General features: G+C 43.8%; 1 protein-coding gene across 4 annotated transcripts in view; it reads right to left on the bottom strand.

Annotated features, from left to right (window-relative positions):
* Positions 1-831: 831 nt before the first annotated feature.
* The window catches only part of shroom2a (shroom family member 2a), a 32984-nt gene continuing 20748 nt past the window's right edge, over positions 832-13067 (bottom strand). For all 4 annotated transcript variants that reach the window (XM_053431051.1, XM_053431052.1, XM_053431053.1 and 1 more), the window contains 7 exons: positions 10410-12858; positions 9914-9993; positions 4362-4967; positions 3167-3742; positions 2773-2944; positions 2406-2678; positions 832-2305 (listed from right to left, as the gene is read on the bottom strand). In XM_053431051.1, coding sequence (XP_053287026.1) covers positions 2033-2305; positions 2406-2678; positions 2773-2944; positions 3167-3742; positions 4362-4967; positions 9914-9993; positions 10410-12858 — 4429 coding nt within the window. In that variant the 3' untranslated portion in view covers positions 832-2032. The remainder of the gene's footprint in view (positions 2306-2405; positions 2679-2772; positions 2945-3166; positions 3743-4361; positions 4968-9913; positions 9994-10409; positions 12859-13067) is intronic.

Raw genomic sequence — 13067 nt, 5'->3', positions numbered from 1 at the left:
GGTAGCAACGAAGTAATTAAAAAAAAAAGTAGTTTAAAGGAGACAAACAAATACTATTCAATCTTCTGAAAAATCGGTATGTACACAGACTTCAGACACTACAGAGATAAGAGACAGCGTTAAGTGCTACAATGTACTATGACCACAGCAATGTTTCTATAATACCGCTCTGTTTGTACAAGCATGTATTACAACCCATATTAAAGTGTGGTCTTTAACTCAGCTCTAAACAGGCCCTAGAATTCTTTTGGAACAAAGTAGAATAAATTCAGTCTCATATGTAGTTACATAATCCAGGAAGTGAACAAGTTAACATCTAGAAATACAGTGGGGTGAGGAAAAAAGCTATTACGTACCATTAGAAGTATCGAGCAAAACAAAACCTGAGGTGAAAATTCAAAAGTTCCTTTTAAGAATGATCAGACAACGCGCTGCAGTGGAAGCGTGGAGAGTTATTCTACAGTAACAGCCGGTCCCATCTGTTCAAGCAGTGCCGTAGTTAATGATTGTCCATTTAAAACACTGCAGGTGATACAGTGAAATAATACAACCTCCACTTACATGCTGTCCATTTACTCACCAAAATAGGTCTCAAGTTCAGATTTAGTGGTTTTCAGCAAACACCGCGTCTTTCCACAGATCCTGTATTTATCAGTGAAGCTGGAATCTGAGTGATTGTCGGCATCTTCGACACCCTGAACCACCTGAGCGTTAAAGATCCTCCGTATCTGGTCACTGTATTTTACCTCCACATTATCAGCGGAGAGGAGGGCGTGGTGGAGTTAATGAATGACAGTGGATATCAGCTAAGAAGAAATCAATCAAACCAGATTGAGTGATCTCAGCAAACTCTTTATTTGACATAAAGGGGAACAGCTGATAAAGTGTTAAGAGTCGGAATGTAGCAGTGCATGAAGCAAACTGTGACACACTCAAATGTGCAGAACAAACGTCCTCCAGCAGGAGTTTCACATCTGAACACACTGATTTCATTCTTAAGGTCTGAAAAAGGTTTAAGAATGATTTACCCCCATGTTTTGTGGCAAAATGATCAACCGGAAACATTTTTAGTGTTGAAATTATTAATAGGTCAAGTAACATCTGTGGTAACTACGCATGAAACATCTGCACCGTGAATAACAAAAAAACAGTGAAGTAATAAGACGAAATACAAAAACACTTGGTCAACATACATGTGATGATATCATAATGTAAAGTTTTCTGGTGGTGAATAAAACCAAACAACTGTGACAGAAGTGGATTAAAGAGCGTTCGGTGACATGCAGTGACGTGGACGACTCCCCGGGAGCTTTCACTGTGGATTTGACTTGAATTCAAATCTGGATGTGAAGTGCTTCTTCTGCTCAGTGAAGTTGAACAAGTGCTCTTTAAAATGACCAGTTCATTCACAGGGCTGCTGCACTATCAGCCTTCTGTCTTCATCTTGTTTTTTTTTGGTCTTTTTTGCAGAAGAAAAGCAAGGGCACAATAATCATAGTACAAGGCCACAAGTTTAGATATGAACGTTAACAAACATCGCTGCGTTTATTGAAATATTTGGCCAGATTTGATGGATTATGTGAATTTCAGAGTATGAGATTATTTCCACATAAAACCTGATAAATACTTCTATTTGTTCAGCATGTGACACACATCATCGGGTAGCACGGCTGCTCAGATCAGTTGAAGATAAAATACTGTCTCCTCCTGCCCAGATTCAAAAGGCTACAATAAATTACTAAAAAAGCCAAAAACAAAATAAAAACAGCAAAAAAAGAATAGATACAGTGGTTGGTTGAGTAAAGAAGCATCTTTCACAAAGGAGTTCTGGATGCTGTCAGTCTGTGCAGGTCCACTTCAGGGGGTGTGAATTGAAAAAAAGTCAGAAAATGCAACAGTACTTGTTGCAAACCGGTCGTTTGTCTCCGCAGCTTGTTGTCTCTGTCTCCCTCTACTGGACACAATACACAGCTGCATCTTGGAGAAACACAACCTGAGTCCTGGGCTATTTCCAAGACTGTGTCCAACTTCTTCAGAAGGACAGCCTCTGTTCTATTGGCAGACTGTCCGTCAGACACTTGAGTTGCTCATCGCCCAGTTTGATTTTGTCCTCAAGCTTGCGCTGCTCAATGATGAGCGCAGACTTCATCTTGACAAAGTGCTCATAGTCCGTCATGCTGTCCACCTGCAGGTAGTTGGCCAGGATGTCGTAAACAACACATTCCCGCCGGTCCAGGTTCTCCTTCAGCTCCTTTGCATCCTCGTGCTGACGGATCAGCAGCTTCCTCTTCTCAACCAACGTACGCTGAAAAGGAAATGAGCATTAGGATTTGTGAGGATGTGTCATATTTCCTCCAAAGACCTAAAAACCATCTGTTCGAATTCTAAGGTTTATATTCACCAACCTTCTCCTCAGCTGTAGTGTCCTCCTCCAGACTGTTGAGGGCGTTCTCCACTCTGGCCAGACGACCCGACAGGGACAGCAGCAGACTCACCACCTTGTCCAGGTCCCCGACAAACATCCTGAACTTGTCCAGCTCGTTTGGTTTGCAGACCTGTTGCACTTGGGCCTCCACCTCGTCTCCCAAAGCGTTGTTGTCCAGGATGTCCTCCTGAAGACTCTGCCTGGCCTCCCGCAACACCTGGAGCTTCTTGCTGAGGCTGTCGATCAGCTCTTGCTACATGAAAAACAGAACATACAAAGCTCGAGGAGATCTCAAACACTGTTGAGAAGTTGAGTTTGAATTGTGTGTGTGTGTGCACGTGTGGTACCTTCTTGTTGGCCAGATCAATATCCAGTTCGTCCTCTGACTCCTCCTCTTCCTCTTGCTGCTCTTGCATGTCCTTCATCTTGATAAGGAGCTCAGCTTTGGGAGCAGATGTGCTGAAATATGTAGAGCTGGTCATCATGGCGACAGCTGCTGCCATATTGTCCTCCTTTTCTCTGAAATAAAAATGTACAGTTTTAACTGAAACTAATGAGAGCTGTAATTTACCACACAGATATTGTCTGTTTGGAGAAGCAGCTGCATTTTAAACCATGAATCCATCAGTATCAGCAAGTTATTTCATCTTTTCTCCATGACTTTTAGCTAATATTCAAAAGTGTTGTGTGGATTGATGTAAAGAAACAGGTTAAAGACTCGATCAGATCACACCGACTGACCTTTCCTCGGCAGGTCGGGTGACTGACTGTTTGACCGGCACCTTCCTGCGCTGGTGAGCTTCCTCCAGCATCTGCCCCCCCTGAGGGAAGATACCCTCCATCAAGTCCATGGTGGTCTTCATCTTGCTCTGATCCAGTATATCAGCTAGTGACTTGTCTTTCCCCATGATGTCCCTGGCCAGCTCCTCTCTCTTCTGCTCCTCTGTCACTCCCGTGATCACAGCTGTCCCGTCGCTGGGGGGCTCGTCTGCGAGCGGTTCTGGCTGCTGGCAGCTGGAGCTGATGGGATCTCGGATCGTGGTCATGTATGCGTCTTTGTGGGACTTTGTGTCTGTCTCAGCAGCTGGTAGCCTGTCGGGCTCTGTCGGCCGAGTGAAGGCGCAGAACACAGAGTCCTGCCCTGCAGCTGTCAGACTGTTGAGTCTGTTAACACCAGGAACCTCAGCTTCTACAGAAGGCGGGTCGCTGTGCTGCAAATATGGACTTTTCTCCAGCTCTGTGACGCCCTCTGAGTGCACGATCCTGATGGGCACTTTCTTCACAGCAGGATTTTGGCTTTCTATCACATTCTCCATCCTGAAATATCAGAGACAGACAGATTTTGTAAAAATTAAACTCTTTCTGGAGGAGGAGGAGGAGAAGGAGGAGGAGGAGGAGGAGAAAATCTCTAGTTGCAGTTGTTCCAGTCGTACGATGATTAAAAGTTTCACTGCATGATGGCAAATTAATTTTTTTTCCATGCCCAGTGTGCTGGAATATCTAAGACATGTGACTCCTCCCACTACTTTGGTTTCTGCTCGCTGTAATAGTCCTGCAGTACAATCTGAAGTTCCCTGCAGATGATATCAATTAATTCTGAATCAAGGAGATGAAATAAATAGTTTTGTTTTTTTAGGCTTTAAAAGAGATTTAACATTTTCAGCATTTAGCTGAATTACACTAAAACCAGCAGTGGCTTTTATAGACATGCGGAGAATCCCTCTAATTTACTGTGGCTTGATGCTTCTCACATGCTGATTCTACACAGGCAGAGACTCTCAATAAGCTCCTTTGTACATGCAGCATAAAGACACGATAAGTTGAGGAGCTGCAGTTACTGTGTTCTGACTCAACACGGTGGAAGTTTGAAGTTGCAGCAATATTATGGCAAGTTTGAACAGCTGTCCTGTCAGATGAAATAAAAGAATAAGTTTACCTGTTTGAGTCTTCATGCTGCAAAGAGACTGGAGGCCTGTCGCTGAGTTTCTGAGGAGAAAACTGTGGAGATGGTGAGCGCTGCCCCTCCATACTGGTCGGCCCTGAAGATCTGTAGGAGGAAGCCGGGGGCGAGGAGGCAGGCTGAGGATTGGACGTTGACAGATGATGTACTGCCCCTTGTCCTTTGTCCACAAGTCCTCTGCCCGGCTCAGAATCTCTCTTTGCAGGGTGGGTGGGGACAAAGGCGGAGTTACTATCAGTGGTAGGAGAGCAGCGGGTGTAGACTTCACTTTGGGAGCTGGTGGAGGACTCGTGGGTGTTGACCTCTGGGGATCTCTGAGGGGGAGGCTTCTCCAGCACAGGGGTTTTCCTTCTCGCTCCAGATGGCGGCTCGTCGTGGCTGGGGTCCCCGGGCAGAGGGAGAGCACACTCAGTGACGCCGTGTGAGAGAGATGTGGGTCTGTGGTTCTCGGTGGCAGGAGCAGCTCTGTGTCTGCAGTCAGGGTTGGCTCCCGTCATGGGCGGAGGGGGTGGCGCTGGGTAATGTTCAAACTCCTCCGTCTTTTCTCTGACTTTACAGTCACTGGGCCCTCTGTCAGAGAAGCTGAGGAGCACAATAGAAAGCTTTTAATTACACAGCCAGGCAGCACGGACTATCATCTGCAGCTCTATCAAATAATACACTGCGACGGAGGACTTGTTCCTCGCTCCAGCAGCCACTATGATTATGCCAGCATGAGAAGACACACGGCTCCCTCTCTCCTGCGAGCCTCCTCCCTGGTAACTGTTCAGCTGGCAGCGTGAAGAGGAATATTTCAGTTCCCACAAAGTCTGCAAAGAGGAATAAATAATGCTCCAGTGCAAAGAAGTGGGAGCAGATCACTTTTTCCTGTCTGATTCACATTTACACTTTTAACTCTTTGGAGGTTTTAGTCCAGAGGAAGAAAAGATCAATGTTCAGAGATCAAAGCGAACATTAGAGGCCTGATAGTGAACTAATGGCACATACGAGATTGAATAATATGATTTTAGAGACTAACTTAACCATAAAACACAGTGGAATGCTGTCATTAACTAAACGGTAGAAGTACACAAACTCCTAATGCTGTAGTTTCTGGCACACAGGGGACACGCCAATGCTTGTTCATACAGATTCAATTAGGAGTTCTCAGAGATCATTAACACATAAAGCACGCAGCTTCGATGAAAGTCAACTCTGTATTTGGATCTGCAGTCACAAGACACAGAACAGTGACTTGTGGACAGGGGCCATAACACGAACCTCCCAACCGGAATTCTTACAAACTGTGACAAGTTACCCAGTGTACAACCATTGGTAAGGTGGAGCCCCTCCTTCTGTCTCAGCACTGGATAGAGCGTGACAATTATACCTCGCACAAACATGAAACATGATGCCGGCAATATCCAGTGGTCATGTTACAACTATGATGTCATTGTTCCTCCAATGATTGACAAAGGTAAACACGGTCACAGGAAAAGTAACTGAGTTATCTGGGTCTACATAATGGAGCTTCTGTTAAGCATGTTCTGTCTGGTCCTCTCACGCTGCTTTCAGACATGAACTCCAAAAGATGTCTGCATAATTGGGTCCGGACTTTCTGTCGAGTTTGCCTTTCACACATGAACTACGCAGCAGGAGACTCTGCTGTGAAGATCACATGTTTTTGTTTACATACATACAACATATGGACATGTCATCCGGAGATATTAAGATCCTCCTGCAGAGGAGGCTATTTTCTCACATCTCAGTCATTCAGACATGTTTCACAGGAGAAACTCCACAAAAAGTATGTAGCCCCTCCGGAGGGTTCAGTGCATATCTAAAAGCAGCTTAAGTGTGTACATTAGAACTGAGACTGAAACCATGATGCGAACCTTCACAATCATCTCTACCCCAAGCAGCTGTCCCCACCCCCCTGTATAAATAAGAAATCAGAAGATCTAAGTGAGATATCTAGAACCAAAGTGAGGATTAGGAGAATGGTTACACAGATCATATCACATTACTTCATTACAATATTTTCTTTTGGAAAAAAGAAACAAGAGAAAAATTGGAAACTCTGGATGTTAGATAAACATTAAATATATATATATATATATAAAACATATCGTACCGACTCACCCAAATTGAAGTTTTACTGCTAACATGCCTCAGAACATAATTAAAAGCAAGTGTGCTGTCTGTCTGGTAACCCTCTATGACAGAGCCCACCTGTGGTCTCTCTTTATGCCGGTATCAATGACACTATATGGGTGGAGTGCACTTCACTGAGCTCATCTCTCACACTCTTGAATGACAATAACGTCCTGTGCACTGTTGTTGTCATGCAAACGTGAGCATCATATGGTGTGGCTCCTACAAAGAGGTTGCTCAACACGGGACACTCTACACCTTTCAAAAAGTCTCACCAGTGGGAGTTTAGATAATGCACAAAGGCTCCTGAACAACTGGTTACAAAGCATGAAGTCATTTCCAGCTGAGTCACTATACATAGTTTAAGAGACAATCGGACTGTTATGTTGAACCCAAAAGCAGCTGTTGAACAGTTGAGGTTAACTCTGGATGAAATGAAAATTATTTTGTTTTGCTTGGAGTGGATTACGGTTATCTCTTAAGGTTATATTCTTCAAAAAAAAAGATGTAATTTCACTGCACTCATTTACCTGATACAGAAGGAAACACAAAATATGAAGGTGCCTGCTATTGGACGGGCAAATCAACTGGACAACTGGAAAAGGAATTCTTCAAAGTTTTTAGTTTAGTGGTCCATGTTTAAAATCTTAAACACCTCAGTCTCTTGTCGTCAGTTTTTCTGTGTGTAAGGTGATGAGAGATGCTAAACAAAATATACAAATATATCTAATTTCTTCAGAGTCATTTTCATCTGTCCTTACACAACCTCTCTCACACTCTGTCTCTCATTGGATTAATTTTCCTGGCTGTCAGTTTCTGCTGCTCTATGTCACATGGTGTAATACTGGGTGGACATTTGTTGAAGAATAAAGTGGGGTACTAGTTTAGATGCAGATGATATACCTAATAAATATGTAACAGAATCTTTCTAATTTGTGAAAAAGATATTAACCTTATTAATCACACAGAAATACTCTCACTGTCAGATAATGATCCACTTCTTTCAACTCCAGTTTGAAACTCTAAAGACTCAAACAATATATATATATATATATATATATATATATATATATATATATATATATATATATATATATATATATATATATATTCAATAACTAGTGCACTAAATTTCAAAATAAAGGGAGGAACATGTCAGATGTGTTCAATAATGTGAAGATTAAAAGTCAGCTATTTATATGGGAACATCTAAGGATCAAATTAAATCATCGGTGTCTTGTACCCTGCCCATTAAAACAAACATAGAAAACAGGTTTAACCCACTGAGACCAATCCACTTCATTTACTGTAGGTTGCTTTCAGACATGCAGTGAACTCTGCAATTCCTCCGTATTTTTCTGAAGGAGGTGCATGTGTGACTGCAAATGTAAGAATGAGACGCTCCACAGTTCCTACGGACTTTATCCGCCTGACCTCCTAGTATAATGTCTGTAGAAATTCAGGAGAAGTCGATGTGTTGACACAGAAGGGGATGACCGCAAACGAAAACAAATATCTCCCGGTGAAAAGGCGGTGACACACAGGTAGAAGACACAGTGTCAGGTTGTTGTAAACATGATCACGTGATCAGCCGATTTAAAACATCACGGCTTGCCTCTGTGTGCTGCACCGGGCTGCTCCACCTCTCAACTGAATAATGTGGAGGATTTGTTGCTCTTGTGCACACGGCTGTGCAGAGAACCTGTTGTTGTACATGTGTGAAAGGTAAACTCTGGGTAAACTCCGTAGCAACTTCTCTGAAAACGACTATACACACACAATACAAGACATGTTCATCGTATTGATGTTGGTTATTGAAGCCTTCCATTGAAACCTACAGTTCTAGTCAGGGCTGGAGTTAATATTTCCATACTTTCCTTACACTAGATACAACCACGGTGAAACTGAATTCTCTGCAGCTTACATCTGATCGTTTGAGAGTTTCAAACAGACTGCTCTGTAATAAATGTTTCCCTTAAAGTTTCAGCTTGTAGGATTTAGTGACAACTAGTGTTGTAGTTGTATGTTGCAGCTGAATACCGCTCAACTCACCCTCCTCTTCTAAGCATGAAGCCTATGGTAGCCTTCAGTCTGCATAAAAACTCAAAAGGTGTTTACTTTGTCCACTCTGGGCAACTCTAAAAACCATGGCGGCCTTCATAGAGAAGCTGTAAATATAAAGGGGTCATTCTACGGTAAAGAATACAATCCTTGATGACATAAATGTTTGTGAAACATCAATAGGATTATTTTATATTCAATTTCTGCCAATAGATCCTTTTCAGCGAAATCGTACAAACTGGCCTTTAAGCTCAAGCGCTACTCAAGAGTCTAGTGCCATGCTAGCAGCTCTGTGAAACTGTACTAACTAATGCTAATATCTATATGCCAACATGGTGACGGAGCTAGATGAGATGAGATGCTTTAGTCTGGACCAAACAACTAGACGACATCGCCACCCAGAGAGCTGAGCCACTAGCATGGTTACAAATCCAATTATTCCATTTCCAGATCTTATAGATAGATACTTTTAGCCTTCGAACAGACCCCCCCCCCCCCCCCGAACCCGTCCCTTTTACAGACTTCACTGTTCCTCTACAATCTCCCTGCCCTCTGTCACTGATAAAGCTCATGCGAGAAATAATGAAATATCACACTAAATATGTTGTGATATGGCGATATATGTCATGTGATGATAGAAAAACATCTGTCACTTCGTAATCGAATCTATTGTTATTGTTTTGCTCCAATCACACTCGCGAGGCATGTTTTTTGTTGCCATTTAGAAAGTTTTTTTCTGGAGGAGAGTGAATTTGACACAAACAGTAGAGGGGCCAAATTAGGATTTTGTACCTAAAAGACAGGCTACCTCTGTCGCGTGGACGTGGTTTAAGGATAAAAAGTCTGACAAAACAGAATCTGAATTTACCAAGTATGTAGCAGATCCGTTCCTACAACTCATCAAACGCTGCTAGCTCTCTTACCACCAACAGCACAATAATGTAAAATAGTACAGAGAGGCTTTGCACTAGAGCTGTAAAGTAAGGTTGAGTGCTAAATACAAACCCCAATAATGAAGAAGTAAGGAGATAACAGCTGGTTTTACAACATACGTTTGCAAAGACATTGACCCCATTTACTTTTCTGAGAAACTGGCACAGGATACACATATGTTATCTGGATATGAGGTTTTGCTTTTGTTCTACAACCCTCAGAGACTGTGGTGCAAGATGCAAATAAATAATATGGTCCAATAGTACACTGTACATATTGTATAGCAATCCCAAACTAGTAAACTAGACTATATTGCATTCTATATTTGAGAAATAAATGGAAAGTCCCACTGCCATTGAAGTTATGGCACCAACAAGTTTGATCTGAGAAGATTTACTCACGCTGTCGCAGTGCAGAGCAGTTCAGCAGGTTTACTCTCCGTCTGGGAACACTCAGACTTTCTTCCAGGTACTGGAATCTTCTGTAAATAAAGTAAAAATTTGAATAGAACAAAATACACAATCAGTTATGTAAAAAAATAAAGAAACTCTCCACCACTCAGAAGTGAGGCTTCCAGCTATGACAAGAGCTGAGTCATTATCTCATCCCTCTTATTTTCCACTGGTGAAAAGTCTCAAGATGAGGGTGTGTCATTATGTACAAACAAGGATTAATATTTGCATTGGCTTTCTCCTTTGTGCCTTTCACTTCAGTGAGTATATTTGTTGTAACGAGAAGTAAAGTAAATCTCTGGGGCTTGGTACAGTTGCAACTTTTAAGTGATTAAAACAAGGGTGAAGCCAAGAGACGCCTCATTTAAAACATTAAAAAAATAATATTATTCCAATAAAATGTTAGCTGAAGTCATTAGAAAATGAACCTGACTTTGTGCCTCACCTGTCCATACATGTCAGCTGAAGGAGAGGATCTGGATCTCTCGTGCAAACAGGTGGTTTTAGTTCTCTCCTCTGGCCCTGGATCCAGGATGTTATCAGCTGAGTGGTACCGTCCAGAGGCTCTGGTTTCCGCTGGTTTCTTCTGTGTATTCCACCTCGCCTCATACTCTGCAAAGGTGCCCAGTCGTTGCTGGTCGAGGACAGACGGTTTGTGTGCAGGGTAAGGAACTCTCTGGGCCTCCTCAACATACTCTCTGCTGATCCCTTTCACTGTGTCTCCTGCTGAAATGATGGAGGGGATATCTTTGCCTTGGTTGAGCGTCTGGCTTTGAAGGGGCATGTGATTGGGGAGCCCGGGTCTCCCACTTTCTTTAAAGAGCTTCTGTCGGTCTAGTGAGGAGCTTGCATTCTCATTGCAAGGAAGGTCTTCCTTCACCCCAACCTCATGGATTTTGTCGGGCTCAGAGAAAGACCGTACCTTCTTTTCTGCAGTGAAACGCTTCCGGCCTCCAATACGAGTTACCTGACCAGCAGCAGGCCCCGGGCGAGATATTACTGATTCCGTGACAGTTGGCAGAGGGGGGACATCTTTACGGGACAGTGCCGAGGATGGGTAGTTTGGTAAAGCCTCTGCTGCAGGGTTCTCGGCTAAGACAGGCTCCAGGTCTTTCCTCCTGAATGATGTAGCCTTGAGCACCCTCGCCTGTGCCTCCTTCAGATGATCCTTGTAGGTATTGGTGAAGGAACCGTCTGCAGATGTTGGAGTGGTGCTTTCAGTGGACTTCCAGATGTCCTGCTCTTCTTCAGTCTCCCCCTCAGCATTTGGAAGAATGGCTGCACTCTTACTTTTCTGCAGCTTGGCTCTCCTCATTTGGATTTCATTCCTTAATGTCGTGGCAAAACGTTCGTTGCGCTTCACCTGCTTGCCTTCAGGAGACTCCTCCGTGAACGTGTCTCTTGTTTTCTCGTTTTGGTTTGCTGCATCCATGGACAGAGAGTGCAGCATGGGGGTGGCATGGGGGCTGATTTTATTGTTCGCTTGACCATGATATCTGATGTCCTGGGGTATTTCTCTGTGTTGTAATGGGAGAGACCTTCGCTGATCAGATTGTCTGGTAGGAGGGTAACTTATGAACTGAGGTTCTGCACTTAGTGTGTTGTGTCCTCTCTGGCTTCCCCGCTCATCAGAGCTGGGATTGGCTACAGACGTTTCTAGTACAGTGGTAACTTGGTGCTTGCTATATCCGTTATTATCTTTATTGTGCGAAGAGTGTTGTTGGGGCAGGTGATACTTCACTTTGCTGACTGTCTGTGGGCTAAGAGATTTACGCTCAGTTGCACTATGTGCCAGGTCTGCTCCGGTAACACTCCTCCTGTCGTCTGGTTTTCCTAACATCAGCTGGGCGTTAGGCTGCGTGGGCTGGCATGTTGTGACACAGTAGTATCGACTAAGTGCACTGCTGTCAGTGATCTGCTCATTGGCTGAAGTAGACAGTGAGGCGCCTAAGTTCCTTCTCTGGTTCTGACCAAACTGTTGTGCAGGCGTGTTAGTAGGCAGTTCTTGCATGCTACAATGGTAGCCACCTACGTTCTGTGGCTTTGGTGCGGACGTAGCCCAGGGCTGAGAGTAAAAAGTGCTTTTGTCACTATGGTGTCTCTCATGGTGAGGTTGGCCTTGCCGAATATCACTGCTGGAAAGGGAGTACTGCTTGTTTGAGATGAACTGGTTGTGGTTTGATTTGTCAGATGAAGGGTAAAAACCATCGTTGTCATTTTTCAGGGAAAGGATGTGACTGCGGCGATTTTCAGAAGACGTCTTACAGGAGCCGTGTGAATCAGGTCCTTCAGGGTGGGCTACGACAAGCCCCCTCTCATGTACCTTAGTCGCAGCAAAACTGTCGCTGCGTGCAGGTGGAGGCGGTGGGGGAGGGGATGGAGACGCACCCTTCTTTTTCTCTGGGACGTGCCAGACTGGTCCATAGCTGATTCTGCTTGAAGTGGAATTGCGGGAGCCAGCCGGGTCCTCAATCTGTGGACCCTCAAAACCTGCGTTAACACCTGGTATCTGAAAGTACGTAAGCCTATCATCGGGTTTGCCAACTTCAGTCAGGTTGTGGCTGTTTCTACTATTGCTGTGATTGGTGTGCTTTCCTCCTGCATCCCACTGGCTCACTTTATAGTGCATGTTCTCTGTTGAGGCAGCGTTGCTCTTTGAGAGGGTGTAGTCTGGTGTGCCAGAGCTGGTGGAGAAGGAACTGTAGGCTGAGTCTCTTTTCCCTCCTCCCAGGTGCTCCATACTGTTATTGGACTTGGCAGGTGACAGCTGACCGGCAGAGTACGGGTGGGAGACATGCTCTAGACTGTCCATACTCCCAAGAGAGCTGAACTGGTCGGACACTCGGCGCAGGTTTGTCTGCTCCCAGGCAGAGGAAAGATCAGTGGAGGATGAGCTAGAAGTTGAAGAAAATTTAAAATGTGAAAATACAAAACAGACTGCAAGGTAGCTGTTGGTTATCAGGTTATAAATTATAGCCTAAGTTATAGTTTCATGGCAGATACAATTGTATGTAATTAATTATTAACACATCTAATCAACTGGAGAATACAGAAAATACTTAACAACAAAGCAGGAATTAAATTAAAACCCATCTTTTAGTTT

This window comes from Pleuronectes platessa, chromosome 9, assembly GCF_947347685.1.
Source record: "Pleuronectes platessa chromosome 9, fPlePla1.1, whole genome shotgun sequence".
Lineage (NCBI taxonomy): Eukaryota > Metazoa > Chordata > Actinopteri > Pleuronectiformes > Pleuronectidae > Pleuronectes > Pleuronectes platessa.
The sequence above is the reverse complement of the archived record's forward strand: the minus strand, read 5'-3'. Positions and strand labels throughout refer to the sequence as shown.